The sequence below is a fragment of the Dipodomys spectabilis genome, unplaced genomic scaffold (genome assembly GCF_019054845.1).
Source record: "Dipodomys spectabilis isolate Male_0828 unplaced genomic scaffold, ASM1905484v1 ptg000162l, whole genome shotgun sequence".
NCBI classification, from domain to species: domain Eukaryota; kingdom Metazoa; phylum Chordata; class Mammalia; order Rodentia; family Heteromyidae; genus Dipodomys; species Dipodomys spectabilis.
In genome coordinates this window covers 1,566,091-1,582,016 of record NW_024870839.1, presented here as the reverse complement: position 1 = coordinate 1,582,016, position 15,926 = coordinate 1,566,091, and the positions used below count along the sequence as shown (strand labels likewise).

Genomic DNA, 15,926 nt, shown 5'->3' with positions numbered 1-15,926 from the left:
TGCCTTTGCTTTTTCACTCAAGGTTGGTGCTCTATCATTTGAATCACACCTCTATCTCTAGCATTATGCTAGTTAATTAGAGATAAGAGTCTTACAGATTTTACTGCCCAGACTGGCTTCAATCTGGGATCTTAATCTCTCAGTCTCTTGAGTCACTAGGCCTACAGTTATGAGCCATTGGTTGCCTTGTCAAGATCAGATGATTATTTTTTAATATATTCTGTTATTATAAAGATGATATGTAGAGAGGTTACTATTTTATAAGTCAGGTCAAGATCAGATTACTAACCCTTAAAAGTAGAAAAGCCTTCATTAACATTAGTTCAAGACTACTCATTGAATATAACTTTAGGATTCCCCTTCATAGGATTCAGTGCAATAGCTTTCTCGAAGCTTTTTTAGGGGAAGACCCAAATCATCTCCTTTCTTACAACGGATGAAATTAAAATTGATGAAGAAGGAACTGAGAAAATTAAAATGTTCCCATATATAAAGCCATTTAAAGCTTGAGATAGTTTTTTTTAAACACTAATAGGAAATAAGAGTAAACTATTTTACTTTAATTTTAATATTTTATTATCTTTAGTTGTACAAAGGGATTTCATGTTAGGTTAGGAGTACAATGAATCTTGGTATCAGTGTCATTGCTTTCATCTTTCTCGCCCATCTCCCATCCCATTCATCCCTTCAAGTTATTTCACATGTGTATATTGAATCTACCCTTCCTCTCACCCTTTGTGTACCCCTCCTTCTCTTGACCCCCTTCCTCCACTCCAAAATGTTTTAGCTTCCTGATACTCATTTTTTTGCACTATTAAAAATTAGTTGTTCAAAGGAGTTACATCACTGGACTCATTCTCTGTATCATATTTTAGTCGATTTGTTTGTTTATGTGTTATTTAAATTTATTTATATGACCTTGTATATTTCATGTATGTTTATAATTTAGATCTAATATCCACTTATGAGCGAAAATATGCACCCTTTGTCTCTCTATGGACTATATTGGAAAGATTCATCTTGTAAGGGGATAAGGATAGATTATATTCTATTTCTGATAATCAAAATTAGAAAAAAAGATTTTTAAATAAAATATATTTTATAGACTTCATTTTCTTGAAGTATAAGCTATCAAATATAAGTTAAGATCTTTTCAAATTTAAGATGGTCATAACCTAGAACTAAGAAGAATCCTACAAAATACATTCTTTGTGAACATTTTAAATTTTCCATCTGAATATTTTTTTCCTAATATTGCCTGTAGAGTGATGTTCCAATAGATTTACTTGATGTGGACAAGAACTCTGCTGTTGTTAGCTTTAGCAGCTGTGATTCTGAGGTAAGTTAAAAACTCAAAAATTTTCTGACCTCTTTTCATTTTTAGTCTATTTTTTCTTGTTTGCTTGGGTTTTTTTTTTTTTTTTGCTTCTTTTTGGGGAGGGTTATATTAATTTTACAGAGAGAAATTTCATGGTTATATCTCCTTACATGTTCACACTGTATTTCAGTCAATTTCACCCTCTCTGTCATACTTCCTGCCCCCTTCCATCTCAGTCCACTTATGCTTCGAAGGTTTGGTATTTTTTTCTTTTTTGTTTTTGTACTGGTACTGGGACTTGAACTCAAGGCCTGACCATTGTCCTTAGCTTTTTTCTTTCAGGGCTAGTACTCTACTGCCATCTTTTTTGATAGTTAACTGGAGATAAGAGTCCCATGGACTTTTGTGCTCAGGCTGGCTTTGAACCACAGTCTTCAGATCTCAACCTCCTCAGTAGAAGGATTACAGGCATTGAGTCACCAGTACCTGGCTGGTATTTCTTTTTCAGTTAATCCCTTCATAGCCTTTCCCTCAAAATCTGCTGCTGCTGCTGTTCCCTCTCCCTATCCTCAGGGAATCCAGAAACTCAGGTGGTGTCCTCGAGTTCCAAATTCTGCCAGTTCTATTTCTGTGCCTTTCATCATTTTTCTTGGCTTCCTTTCCACTTCCACTGCCTTAGTGTATTATTCATTTCTCATTTTCTCTGCCTCTAGTCTTTCCACTCACTTCACTGTGCTGTACACTGCCTCCAGAGAGGTCTTCCATTTGACCCTTTCTTAACAATCTGCTTTTGATATTCTGATTTCACTGGGGTCTGGAAAACTTCCTATGCTTCAGCTCTTAATTCTTCTCTAATTTACTTCTCACCAGGTTGTATCTCCTCTCCCAGGGACATTATTTCAGCCAAATTGAAGTTCTTCAAGTTTTTAGAAACTATATAGGCTCTCACATACCTGCCTATGAATACAATCTGTTCCTTTCCCTTTCCTTTTTGTAGTATTAGGGTCTGGTACATTAACCTTCGTTTAGCAGACATTTATTGAGCATTCAACGTGTACAAAGTACCTGTAATGAGATCATGTCCATGTTATGGGAAATGCTTCCTGTATCTCAATCCGTTCTGTGGGAATGCTTGCTGTATTTCATGTCCATGCTGTGGGAAAGGCTTCCTGTTTTGCTGTCCATCCATAGTGGGGGAAGTGCTCACTGTGTCTCACCTGCTGCTGTGGCAAGTGCCCACTCTATCTTACCTCCTGCTGCAGAAAGTGTCCCTTTATCAGTATTACCTCTGAAGTTAGGGAAAGGAGAACAAGTTTCAACTGCACTGGAGAAGGTAGACCAGAGCATTATACTAGAGGTAATGACTGCAGCTGACTCTTGGCAATTGTTTTACTTTTATCAATCTTTTTTACTAACTCCTACTTCCTCTAAAAAATAATTACTTAGTAAACTTTGCAGGGAGGGTTGTTAATAGGAATAAAGGAGAACATATTGGAAAAGCACTTAGCACAAATGGTAAATGTTCAAATAAATGGGAAATACTTTCCTTGTGGATGCTTTGTTATTAACAAATATATGATAATAATGTTTCCTCAACCTTGACTTCTTCTCAAGTCCAACGAAAATTTTCTTCTTGCCACCTACCGATGCCAGGCAAATACCACAAGGTTGGAGCTCAAGGTAAGACTATAATTGTTTAAATTTTTGCTTTTTTCCCTTGGTATACCTTACATGTGATGGCATTTCTTCCCATTGAATCTCTCCATGCAGTACGCCATTTTGAAGCAGTGACTTTAGAATGACCAGCTGGGATTTAATTTATCCCAAGCAACCATGGATCTGCTGTGTGTGTGTGTGTGTGTGTGTGTGTGTGTGTTGTATGCGCTCTAGTACTGAAGCTTGAACTCAGGGCCCTCCACTTTTGCTTACCTTTTTCACTCAAGACTGGTGATCTACACAGTTTCACTTCTTTTTTTGTGGAGATAAGAGTCTCATGATCTTTCCTGATCAGGCTGGCTTTGAATTGTGATCTCTGATCTCAGCAACCTGCATAGCTAGGATTACAGGTGTGAGCCACGGCCCCCAACTTACTCTGCCTTTAGCACTCAAAAATTATTTATTTTACAGTTTCTTCTAACTGGATTTTTTGTAATTTTCTATTATGAAAAGTTCCAAAAATATGAGTAATTAATTCTATGTATTTATTACATGGAATTAGCAATAGCTTTAGCAATGACCAGTTTATGCCATTCTTGTTTATATTGTCATTTTGAAGCAATACTTATAATTAACTTTGTAAATATTTCAGTATGAATGTCTACAAAATTCTTTTTTAAAACAATAATGTCACCAAGTTAAAAAATTAACTATTCCTTATTATCAAACATTTAACATTCAAATTCCATTGACTTCTATGTTTATGAAGTAGTCTTGTCATGGTTTAAATGGAACCAGTTAAGTTATTGAAGTGATATGGGTATTTCCTCCTTGTGTTTTTTCCACTGCATACATTTTACCAATTTCATTCTAATGATTTCATTTGTTCTATAAAATCTTTAATTTTTTTAGCAATTTAATAACAATCATTTTTACAATTAAATATTGAACATAGTTCACAAATTCACTTTAGTTTTTACTATAGTGTGGTGTTTCATTTTTTAAAATTAATTGCTGGTCCTAGAGCTTGAACTCTTGGCCTTGACACTGTCCCTGAGATTCTTTGGCTCAAGGCTAGTGCTCTATCATTTGAGCCACAGTGCCACTTCTGGCTTTTTCTGAGTAGTTTATTAGAGATAAGAGTCTCGTGTACTTTCCTGCCTGGGCTGGCTTTTAACCTTGATCCTCAGATCTCAGCCTCCTGAGTAGCTAGGACTACAGGCATGAGCCACTGGCGCCCAGCTCTTTTAATTTTGATAAACCTTAATAAACCCATGATTAAGGAATACAACTTTTTCTCCTGGTAGTGTTCATGTTCTGAAACTCAAAATGTGTTATATCAGGAGAGATTCTGCCACACAATACTTCTTCATATCAAGTTAGTGTGAATGTGTGATGAAGCTGTTATGTACTTCTCTTAATTATTGACATTATCATTCTGTTTGCTTTTTCAATATGAGGTATAAAGTAAATTAGTAAATTTTATAATATTAAAAATTGCTTGTTAGTCAGAATGATATGGAATAGACACCTGTAATCTCAGCTACTCAGATCTGAGGACTGCAAATTGAAGCCAGCCCATATAGCAAAGTCCATGAGATTATCTCCAGTTAACCACAGAAAAATTGGCAGTGAAGCTGTGTTTAAGTGAGAATGCCAGCTGTGAGTGGAAACATTCAGGCCCTGAGTTCAAGCCTCCCTACTGGCACACACATATACACAAAAGAAACCTCAGTAACTTGAAATTGAAAATTCAGTTTGCACTGAACATTTAAATGAGTTTATGCTGTTGTTTATTCATCCTTTCATTTTCTCTTCTGTTTCGCACCAGGTTCGCTCAATCGAAGGCCAATATGGGACACTTCAAGCATATGTGACTCCAAGAATTCAACCCAAAACCTGTCAAGTCCGACAGTACCACATTAGACCTCTGTCCCTCCATCAGAGAACTCACTTCATCCACCACGACCGGTAAGATGAAGAAGAGAACAGTTTCCTTTCTGAGTGACTACACTATTCACATAAACTGGTTTTTTATAAGTTCTGTAGCTATTTCTACATTGTGTGCCTGTGCTTCCTTGGAATGGCAACTGCCAAATCTCAGCCTCCTGATTTGGCATGAGCTACCAGCACCCAGCTGGGGGAAATAATTTTAATGTCTCCAGATTTGAGTTTTGTTGTTTTTTTTTTAAATTTACAAATGAGTGGTCTGAATAACCTCAAAAATTTCTTGTACCTTTTTTATTCCTCAATTCTGGAACCTGTATTCATTCTTTATTCTTTGTATTTTCTCACCTCTTCCAAATCATCCATTTGGCTTAAACTTACCTTATATTATTTATACATTCAGGTATGTCTCATCACACTTGGCATTAATTGATTATTTACCCTTTATTCCCTTCTCTTTATTTTATTTTTTTCTTTGGGTCCGGTCGTGGGGCCTGAACTCTGGGCCTGGGTGCTGTCCCTCAGCTCTTCAGCTCAAGGCTAGCGCTCTACCACTTGAGCCCCAGCACCACTTCCGGCTTTTTTCTTTTTGCTTATGTGGTGCCGAGGAATTGAACCCAGGGCCTCATGCATGCAAGGCAAATGCTCTGCCACAGAGCCACCTTCCCAGCCCCCCCTTTATTCCCTTCTTACTTGATTATGTGCTTTTTTTTTTGTCGGTCGTGGGGCCTGAACTCTGGGCATGGGCATGGTGCTGTCCCTCAGCTCTTCAGCTCAAGGCTAGTGTCCAACCACTTGAACCACAGCACAACTTCTGGCTTTTTTCTGCTTATATGGTACTGAGGAATCAAACCCAGGGCCTCATGCATGCAAGGCAAGCATTTTACCACTGAGCCAACTTCCCAGCCTGATTATGTGCTTTTGTAAGGTAGATTTATTCCAGATCCCTGTAAGATAGAAGGTATTATGCTCTAGCCTGTCCAGTGGCACACAACTGATATTGTACAGCAAGGTTTCAAATCCTTTTCTACCATCTTCAAAGGATTCTTTGCCTTCATGTTATGTTGCCTCTTTCCATGAGGAGATTCGTGTATGCATGTAGTCTATATAGTAGAAAGAGTAGAAATACTCCATGAACTTAAAAAAATAAGATTTATTTGGACATGATGGCATATTCCTGCAATCCCAAAACTTGAGAGGCTAAGGCAGGAGGATCTGAAGTTTGAGGCCAGTCTGGGCTATATAGCAAGATCCTGTCTCCTTCTAACACCCCATAACCTCCAAAAATGAAATCAACTTTGAATAAATCAAATTTGACTTGTAAAGCATGTTATAATGAAAAAAATAGCTATTTTATCACTTAAATGCCTAGCACAGGTGTGGGTGTACATAAGCATTATATTTTTTCAAAAGTTAAAAGTATTAGCTGGGGGCTATGAATGTGGCTTAGTGGTAGAGTGCTTGCCTAGCATGCATGGAGCCCTGTGTTCGATTCCTTAGTACCACATATACAGAAAAAGCTGGAAGTGATGCTGTGGCTTGAGTGGTAGAATGCTAGCCTTGAACAAAAATGTAAAAATGTTATCTGGGTGCTGGTGGCTCATGCCTATCGGCTAGTCAGGAGACTGAGATCTGAGGATTGAGGTTCAAAGACAGCATAGGCAGGAAAGTCTGTGAGCCTATCATCTCTAATTAACTCCCAAAATGCCTAAAGTGGAGCTGTGGCCCAAGTGGCACAGTGCCAGCCTTATGTAGAAAAAGCTAAGGACAGCCTCCACAAGTCCTGAGTTCAAGCCCCAGTACCATAACAAAATTAAATAAATAAACACATAGAATTAATAATGTTCACTAGTAGAATTTATTCAAGAAAACTTGCCTTTTAAATATTTGTGTTGTTTGCATGGTGAAATTGTGCCTGTGAAAATATACCGGTATCACATACTCACAGGTCCTATATGCTATACTGTCTATTACAGACCCATGAACACCCTGACTCTGACAGGCCAGTTCAGTTTTGCTGAAATCCATTCCTGGGTGGTGTTTTGCCTGCCTGATGTTCCCGAGAAACCTCCTGCAGGAGAGAGTGTCACGTTTTGCTTTCAGAACACCTTTCTCGATACACAACTGGAAAGTGTCTACAGGTAAATCTGACTTATTTTCTCCATAGGGAAACAGAATGTCTTGAAGCATTTGCTTCAAGAGAGTATTATGACTAAAATCGTACACTATCAAAGAGTTTATTAAAAACCAATACAACTAAAGTTTACAGAACTGATAAGTAAATAGGAATATTCACAGATGAATACTTTTCCTGTATACTCAACAATGATAGCCACTAGTTAGAAAATAGTTTTTAATGACCCTTTCAAGCCTGGGAAGGTGGCTTAGTGCTTGCTTCACATGCATGAGGCCCTGGGTTCGATTCCTCAGCACTACATAAACAGAAAAAGCTGAAAGTGGCTCTGTGGCTCAAGTGATAGAGCACTAGACTTGAGCTGAAGAGCTGAGGGACAGTGCCCTGGCTCAGAATTCAAGCCCCACAACTAACAAAAAGGAAAAAAAAAAAAAGACCGTTTTAGTACAATAATAACAGTAACAAAATAGTCATATAAAATCTGGGCAATATTCTTAGAATATTTGAGCTTCATAAAAAAAACTGTATTCTATTGCTGTAAAAGATGAGTAAATGCACTATCTTGCCCAAGTAATTGTAACCCCTCTGTACAGTATTTTCACAAAAAAAAAAAAAAAAAAAAAAAAGATGAGTAAATGGAGACCATTCTTTCCAAATTGATGTGGGTATTTTTTCTAACTCACAACTTCAGGTAGTGTGGCTTAGTGGTGTAGTGCTTTGTCTAGCATGTGTGAGGCCCTGATTTCAATCCCCAGGGAAGCAAAAGAAAGATGAGGGGGAAAACGTGAAATAGAGTGGGAGCTGGGCAGAGAGGAGGGAGAAAGGAAGGAAGGAAGGAAGGGGAAGGAAGGAAGGAAGGAAGGAAAAGGAAGGAAGGAAGGAAGCAAGCAAGGAAGGAAGGAAGGGGAAGGAAGGAAGGAAGCAAGCAAGGAAGGAAGGAAGGAAGGCAGGGGAAGGAAGGAAGGAAGGAAAAAAAAGAAAATGCTTACATCTTCAGGGCTGGCTGTTGTACCTGTAGGTTTAGCTAGGATAGATTCTGAAGATTGCAAGTCCATTCAAACAAATCTGACAGATTGAGACTTTTTTTTATTAAGTTGTACAAAGGAGTTATAATTCCTTAAGTCAGGTTATGAGTACATTGAATCTTGATCATGTCACCCTTTCCTTCATTTTCTCTCATTTTCTCCCTTACATCCCTACCCTCGAGTTACATAGTATACATTGAATATAATGACTGCATTTGCTTACCCTTTGTCCCTCCATTTCTGTGCCCCCTTCATTTGTCCACCCCCTCCAAAACATGTTTCTATTTCCTGGTATTTATTTTGGCAAAAAGTTCATTAGTTGTTCAGAAGAGTTACACCACTGGACTCTGCTCCCAAGTATACCATTCTTTAGTCAGTTTATTATGCATTATATGCATAACATATATAAATTAACATCCACATGTATAAGTTAACATCCACATTTGAGAGTAAACCTTGACTGCCTTCACTTAACATAATTTTTCTAGGTCCATCCATTTCACTAAAAATGATATATTTTTAAAGGGTGAGTAAAATTCGATTGTGTTTATATACCACATTTTTTTTGGAGCCACTCATCTGTTATAGGGCATCTGTGCTGTATCCACACCTTGGCTATGGTGACTGGTGCAGCAGTGAACATGGATGTCCAAGTGCTTTTACTTATCCTGACTTGTAATGTTCTGGGTAGATGCCCAAGAGAGTATGGCTGGATCATAGGGTACTTCTATGTTTTGTTTTTTGAGGAATCTCCAAACTGCCTTCCAGAGTGGCTGCACTAGGTTACATCCCACCCACAGTGTAATGGATAGGGTTCCTTTTCCCCAACATCCATGCCATCATTGAATTCTCAATGATGGCCAGTCCTGCTGGGGTGAGATGGAATCTCAATTTTGTTTTGATTTGCATTTCCTTTATGACCAAGGATGTTCAGCATTTCCTCATGTGTTTTTTGGCCATGTTTACTTTTTCTTCTAAGCAGTCTCTATTTAACTCCTTTGCCCATTTATTAATTGGGCTTTTTATTTGGAGGGGATTTAGTTTCTTGAGCTTCTTGTGTATACTGGATATTAGGCCCTTGTTGGCCTAATAATAATAGCTGGTAGAGACTGCCCAGCCTGTAGGCTAGAGGGTTTTGTTTGTTTGTTTGTTTTTAGCTTAGTAACTATGTCCTTCGCTGTGCAGAACCTTCCTAGTTTGATGCAATCTCATTTGTCAAGTCTTCTCCTATTTGCTGATCCCCTAGAACTCTACTAAAAAATAGTTCCTGCTTTATGCCAGTAAGTTTTGTTTTTGGTTTTTGGTTAGTTGTGGGGTTTGAACTCAGGGCCTGGCACTGTTGCTGAGCATTTTTGCTCAAAGCTAGTGCTCTATCACAGCTCCACTTCCAGCTTCTTCTTCTTCTTCTTTGTTTTTTTTTTTTTGGTCATGGGGTTTAAACTCAGCCTGGGCACTGTCCCTGAGCAGTTCAAAGTTAGGGCTCTACCACTTGAGCCACAGTGCCACTTCCGGTTTTCTGAGTTGTTTATTGGAGATAAGAGTCTCTTCAGGGGCTGAGAAGGTGGCTCAGTGGTAGAGCGCTTGCCTTGCATGCCTGAGGCCCGGGTTCAAATTCTCAGCACCGCATAAGCAGAAAAAAAAAAGCTGTAAGTGGTGCTATGGCTCAAGTGGTAGCGTGCTAGCCTTGAGCTGAAGAGCTGAGGGACAGCGCCCAGGCCCAGAGTTCAGGCCCCACGACTGGACCCAAAAAAAATTAAAAAAAATAAAAAAAGAGTCTCTTCACCGTTCCTGCCTGGGCTGGCTTTGAACCACGATCCTCAGATCACAGCCTCCTGAGTAGCTAGGATTACAGGTGTGAGCCACCAGTGCCCAGCTGCTATTAAGTTCTAATGTTCTTACTCCTTGTAGTAGTTTCAAGGTTTCAGGTCTGACATTGAAATCTTTGATCCATTTTGAGTTGATATTAGTGCAATTGACAGATGGGTCCTCTTTCAATCTTGTACTTATGAATGTCCAGTTTTCCCAACACCATTTGTTTAAGAGGTTTAGACTGAGACTTTTACCTCCAACCAGCTAAAAGCCAGACATGAAGATATGGCTCAAGTGGTAGAGCACCAGCCTTAAGAAAACCTAAGGGGCCTGGGAATGTGGCTTAGTGATAGAGTGCTTGCCTACCATGCATGAAGCCCCTAGGTTCAATTCCTCAGTACCACATAAAGAGAAAAAGCCAGAAGTGGTGCTGTGGCTCAAGTGGTAGAGTGCTAGCCTTAAGCAAAAGAAGCTCAGGGACAGCACCCAGGCCCTGAGTTCAAGCCCATGACTGGAAAGAAAAAAAAAGAAAAGCTAAGGGCTGGGAATGTTGTTTGCCTGGCATGCACATATGAAGCTCAGTACCATATAAACAGAGAAAGCTGGAAGTGGCACTGTAGCTTAGGTGGTAGAGTGCTATCCTTTAGCAAAAGAAGCTCAGGGACAGTGCCCAGGCCCTGAATTCAAGCCCAAGACTGGCAAAAAATAAAAAAGAGCTAAGCAAGAGCCTGAGGCCCTAGCTCAGGCCTCAGTACAGGCATACACAAAACAGCTTTGGGGGGCTTATACCAGACCTTCCCAAGCTGTCCTGTTATACTTCATTTTATTCTTCTTAAGCTCCTACTTCCACTCCTGCCCCTTCCTTGTCACTTCTCCTTTCCCATAATTCCTCAGCTCCTAGCTATGTGTGAGCATATAAGATACCCCGGTGCTGGAGATGGACACCAGGGCCTCCTACACATAAGGCATGGGCCTAGCAGAGGCTGAGCTTGGCCCTCTCCTTTCTGACCTGTTGGAATGTACAGTGGCCATTTGTTCTTTGAACTTGACTTTTCCTGTTCTTCAAGGTCTTTGCCTTCTCATTCTTGACTCTGTCTCTAAGGGGTATTTGGTAGGTTTTGCTTTGTTTTTATTCTGTGGGAGGAGAAAATTTATCTTCTCTGCTTTTAGATTCCTTCCTTACAGAGGATTAAGATAATCTACTTGCCCTTCTGTCCTACCCCAACTATGCTAAGCTCTGCAAACAGTATGAACATACTTTGCCACACAATTTAGCCTTTGGAGGCCGAGAATTTGTCAGAAATCAAACTGGTTTTTAGCATCAGGTCTAGATGTGTTTTACTTTATGTTCCAAAAGCTTGTGTGTGTCTAGGTCTATAATAATTACTCTTGAAAACATGAACCTATACGTTAGCAGACAGTTAACATGTCCCTAGATTATTATATGTATATTTATTTTTTTATTTTTTTGGGTCCCGTCATGGGACCTGAACTCTGGGCCTGGGCACTGTCCCTCAGCTCTTCAACTCAAGGCTAGCACTCTACCACTTGAGTCACAGGGCCACTTCCGGCTTTTTTTTTTCTTTTTGCTTATGTGGTGCTGAGGAATCGAACCCAGGGCCTCAGGCATGCAAGGCCAGCGCTCTACCACTGAGCCACCTTCCCAGCCCTATATGTATATTTATAATAGGATACTATTGCCCTTTACCATTTTGTGTGTTTCATATTCTTCTCAGCAGTCAAATCCCTTTGTAAGTATGCAAGAAAACACATTCAGGTTCACATGTACATGCATACAAGCATATTCACCAAAGTTAGTATATGCAGGGGAGGATGCCAGGGATGGACAGTGAACTTGCAGTGTGATACTAGAGGTAGGGGAGGGCTGAAAGGAAGGAGTATGAATAGAGAGGGGAAGTGGGGGAAATGCAGTCATCATACTCAATGTCTGTCCTATGAAACCAGGACAATGAAATCTCAACACTAAGTACTTGTCATAAACTACGTTTTCCTGGAGAGCTTCCTTCTACAGCTTTTCTTTTAATTTTATAGAAAAGGACAAGGAATTTTTAAATCTGACAACATTTCTACAATATCCATCCTAAAAGATGTGCTTTCAAAAGAAGCTACAAAAAGGAAAATTAACCTCAACATATCATACGGTAAAACAGAAGAACAAGTCAGTCCTTCTGATTTCGTGTAATAATAATGTTTCTGATGAGTGACATCTCTTTGTGCCTGGCCAACTTCTAGAGATAAATGAAGTCTCCGTCAAACATACTTTAAAGCTTATCCACCCAAAGCTGGAGTACCAGTTGCTTTTGGCTAAGAAGGTGCAGTTAATTGATGCTTTAAAAGTAAGTATGTGGGTTCTGAACTCATGATAGTTATTTAAGTAAGTCATATGAGACTTTTAATATTGTAATGTTTAATATTATAGTAGATTAATTTTGATTATTAAAGTTTTTTGTTGTTTCCTTTGACATAAGGAACTGCAGGTTCATGAGGGAAACACAAACTTTCTGATTCCGGAATACCGATGTATTCTAGAAGACGCGGATCACCTACAAGAAGAGTACAAAAAACAGCCCGCGCACCTTGAAAGACTCTATGGTTTGTGAACTGTTCAGTACTTGGCTGTATTTCTTTCTTTCTAGCTGTCTGTTTGTCAAGGATTGTGAAAGGAGCTGGGCAGACAGACAAGATAAAAATGAATGAGTGAAAAGCAACCTACTATACAGAATATTTCTGTACTTGGCCAAGCTAGTTTTAAATTTTAATTCTAAAAAAGATTGAAAAATGGCCAGGTGCTGGTTGCTCACACTTATAATCTTAGTTACTCAGGAGGCTGAGATAAATCTGAGGATTGCAGTTCAGAGCCAGCCCAGGTGAAACACACACACACGCACGCACGCACGCACGCACGCACGCACGCACGCACGCACGCATGCACGGAAGAAAAGTAGGGTTCAATTGATAGAGCTCTGAGCAAAAAAGAGATCAGGGACAGCATCCAGGCTCTGAGGTCAAGCCTCAGAACTGGCACCAAAGTAACTGAATAAAGATTTGAAAATGAAAGGTGGGTACTAGTGGCTCAAGCTATTATCCTTGCTCAGTTGGGAGGCCAGCCATGGCACAAAGGCTGTATACACTGCTTCACAACTCATAGCTGCATGCAGTGGTGTGACACTGTCACCCTTACTTCATAGGAGGATCAGATTGGGAGGATCAAGGTTTAGATAGCATCAGGAAGGCATAGTCAGGGGCCTCATAGTTAAGAACACAAGTAGGTAGATTGAGAACCTAACAACAGCCGCCCTCATAAAAAGGCCTTGCTGGGCGCCAGTGGCTCGCCCCTGTAATCCTAGCTACTCAGGAGGCTGAGAATCTTGGTTCAAAGCTAGCCAGGACAGGAAGGTCCGTGATACTTTTATCTCCAGTTAACTACCAGAAAACTCAAGTAGTAGAGCACTAGCTTTGAGCTGAAGAGCTGAGGGACAGTGTCAGGCCCAGAGTTCAAGCCCCACGACCCACCGAAGAAAAAAAAAAAGGCCTGGAGGTGTAGCTCAGTAGTAGAGTGCCTAAAGAAAAAGCAGCTTGAGGCTTTTCCTCTAAAACCTCAGTAGAGGGGTGGGGGAGGGAACTAATATTTTTTAAACAAAATTTAATAAATAAAGGCTATTTATATGCTGTGCCAGTTTTGCATTTGTAGTAAGAAGTTGGGTGTTTAACAAATTACTCTGGAAAAAAGTGAAAAAGGGAGGGGAGATAAAGAAGGTAGGGAGGAAGGAAGGGCCAGCCTCAGAAATGTAAGCCCTGCTGTGCGTGACACAGCATTGATACCAGCTCCATAATCCGGTGATTATTTAACCTGAAAGATAGATGGTGTTAGTACATGCGCGCGTGCATGTGTGCATGCACGCATGCGTGCGCACACCTGTGGGTACCATAGCTCCACTTCCAGCTTTTTATGACTAACTGGAATTAAGAGTCTCATGGACTTTCCTGCCTGGGCTGGCTTTGAACCTTGATCTTCAAATCTCAGCCTCCTGCGTAGCTAGGATGCCAGATTTGAGCCACTGATACTTGGCTTTTTCTTTTTTCTTTTCTCCTTAACTTGCTGTTTAGGCTAAAGACTTCGCTGTTACATACCTAGTCAGTGGCAAAACCAGCAGTAGAATTTCTCACCTATATGTGTGCATTCTGCCCTCTGATGAGTTTTGCCAATCACCAGATGATCATTTGCCAGCTGTCAACATTGATCCTTAACCACCTAAGGAGTGTCTTCTTATATACCCAGACTTACTTTCTCACAAACTGTATCAGTAACATTGAATGGCTTAATATTCACTATAAGAACAAACTTTGTTTTATTGTTACAGTAAGTTTGATGGAACTAATCTTCCATCTATTAGTGATTCTAAAATCCAAAGAACTTTGAAAAATCAAAGTTTTTTTTTTTGTTGTTGTTTTGTGTGTGTGTGTGTGTGTGTGTATGTGTGTGTGTGTGCTGGTACTAGGGCTTGAACTCAGGGCCTTGAACTTAGCATAGCTGTTTTGCTCAAGGATGTAGTTCTGCCACTAAAGCTATACCTGCACTTCCGGCCTTTTTGCTGATTAGTTGATGATGAGTATCATGGATTTTACTGTCTGAGCTGGCTTTGAACCTTGATCCTCAGATTACAACCTCCTTAGTGGCTAGGAGTACAGTCAGGCATGAGCCACCAGCACAAGGCTTAAAAGCCCAAGTTTTTGCTTTTGTTTTTCCATAAATCATTTGGCAGCAAAATCCAGCTTACATAACACATGGATCTTTATTTTAGATTCCACTTAGTGCAAATATTCATCCACATATTTTATTGTGAACTGCTAGTATTTGTACTCAACTCCTCAATACAAATACATTGGTATATTGCTTTTATTCTCTTTCTAAACTGTGGAAATTATTGGAATAGACCTTTTACATCAGAGGTTTAGATAAAGGCTCAGCAGTTTGAATGACTACCATTTTATATCTGGAACACACAAAAGTGTGCTCTTTGAGCCCAGGACTTTTGGCTTTCTAGTCACAATAATAATTCAAAATAACCAGTGTGTATGGGCTGGGAAGTTGGCTCAGTGGTAGAGTGCTTGCCTTGCATGCCTGAGGCCCTGGGTTCGATTCTTCAGCACCACGTAAGCAAAAAGAAAAAAGCCGGAAGTGGCGCTGTGGCTCAAGTGGTAGGGCACTAGCCTTGAGCTGAAGAGCTAAGGGACAGCGCCCAGGCCCAGAGTTCAGGCCCCATGACCAGACCCAAAAAAAAAAAAAAAATAACCTAAAGCTGGGGCTGGGAAGGTGGCTCAGTGGTAGAGCGTTTGCCTTGCATGCTCAAGGCCCTAGGTTCGATTCCTCAGCACCACATAAGCAAAAAGAAAAAAGCCGGAAGTGGCGCTGTAGCTCAAGTGCTAGAGCTCTAGCCTTGAGCTGAAGAGCTGAGGGACAGCGCCCAGGCCCAGAGTTCAGGCCCCACGACCGGACCCAAAAATAAATAAATAAATAAATAACCAGTGTGAATTAATGGCTTGTAACCAGTTGTTATCTGAATTAATGGCTTATATCCAGTCATTAGTTAAATATTATCTTGAAACTTGCCTTAAAATCCCTCACAGATATTTCTAAAGCAAGATACTTTTAGGTTTGTGTATCTTAAAGGAATTTCAGACTGATTGTCAAGTATTCTGATTTCAGAATTGATTGTCAAGGAATTACTTGCACTAAATAGTATGTCATTAAAGGAATTAATGAAAAGAACTATTTTTTTTTCTTTATAGGTATGATCACTGATCTTTTCATAGACAAATTTAAGTTCAAAGGAACTAATGTGAAAAGCAAAGTACCTCTTCTGCTGGAAATTCTTGATAGTTACGATCAGAATGCACTGGTTTCTTTCTTTGACTCAGCTTAAAAGATGCATAAGGTAAGGTCCCATAGTGTGATCAGTTCAACAAGAAGATGTTTAGGATCTGCAGAATTACAAGGTAACTTTTAATGTGTAAA

The 15,926-nt window shown here is 39.8% G+C and overlaps 1 protein-coding gene across 2 annotated transcripts in view; it reads left to right on the top strand.

The window, feature by feature from the left end:
• Bbs7 (Bardet-Biedl syndrome 7) overlaps positions 1-15,926 on the top strand; it is a 33,005-nt gene that overhangs the window by 15,563 nt on the left and 1,516 nt on the right. Inside the window, exons 12-19 of one of the 2 annotated variants that reach the window (XM_042693018.1) lie at positions 1,265-1,339; positions 2,972-2,998; positions 4,806-4,945; positions 6,898-7,062; positions 11,942-12,051; positions 12,143-12,246; positions 12,379-12,502; positions 15,701-15,846. In XM_042693018.1, the coding sequence (XP_042548952.1) occupies positions 1,265-1,339; positions 2,972-2,998; positions 4,806-4,945; positions 6,898-7,062; positions 11,942-12,051; positions 12,143-12,246; positions 12,379-12,502; positions 15,701-15,834 (879 nt within the window). In that variant the 3' untranslated portion in view covers positions 15,835-15,846. Of the gene's footprint in view, positions 1-1,264; positions 1,340-2,932; positions 2,999-4,805; positions 4,946-6,897; positions 7,063-11,941; positions 12,052-12,142; positions 12,247-12,378; positions 12,503-15,700; positions 15,847-15,926 lie in introns of both variants that reach the window. The other variant, XM_042693017.1, reaches the window with a different exon arrangement.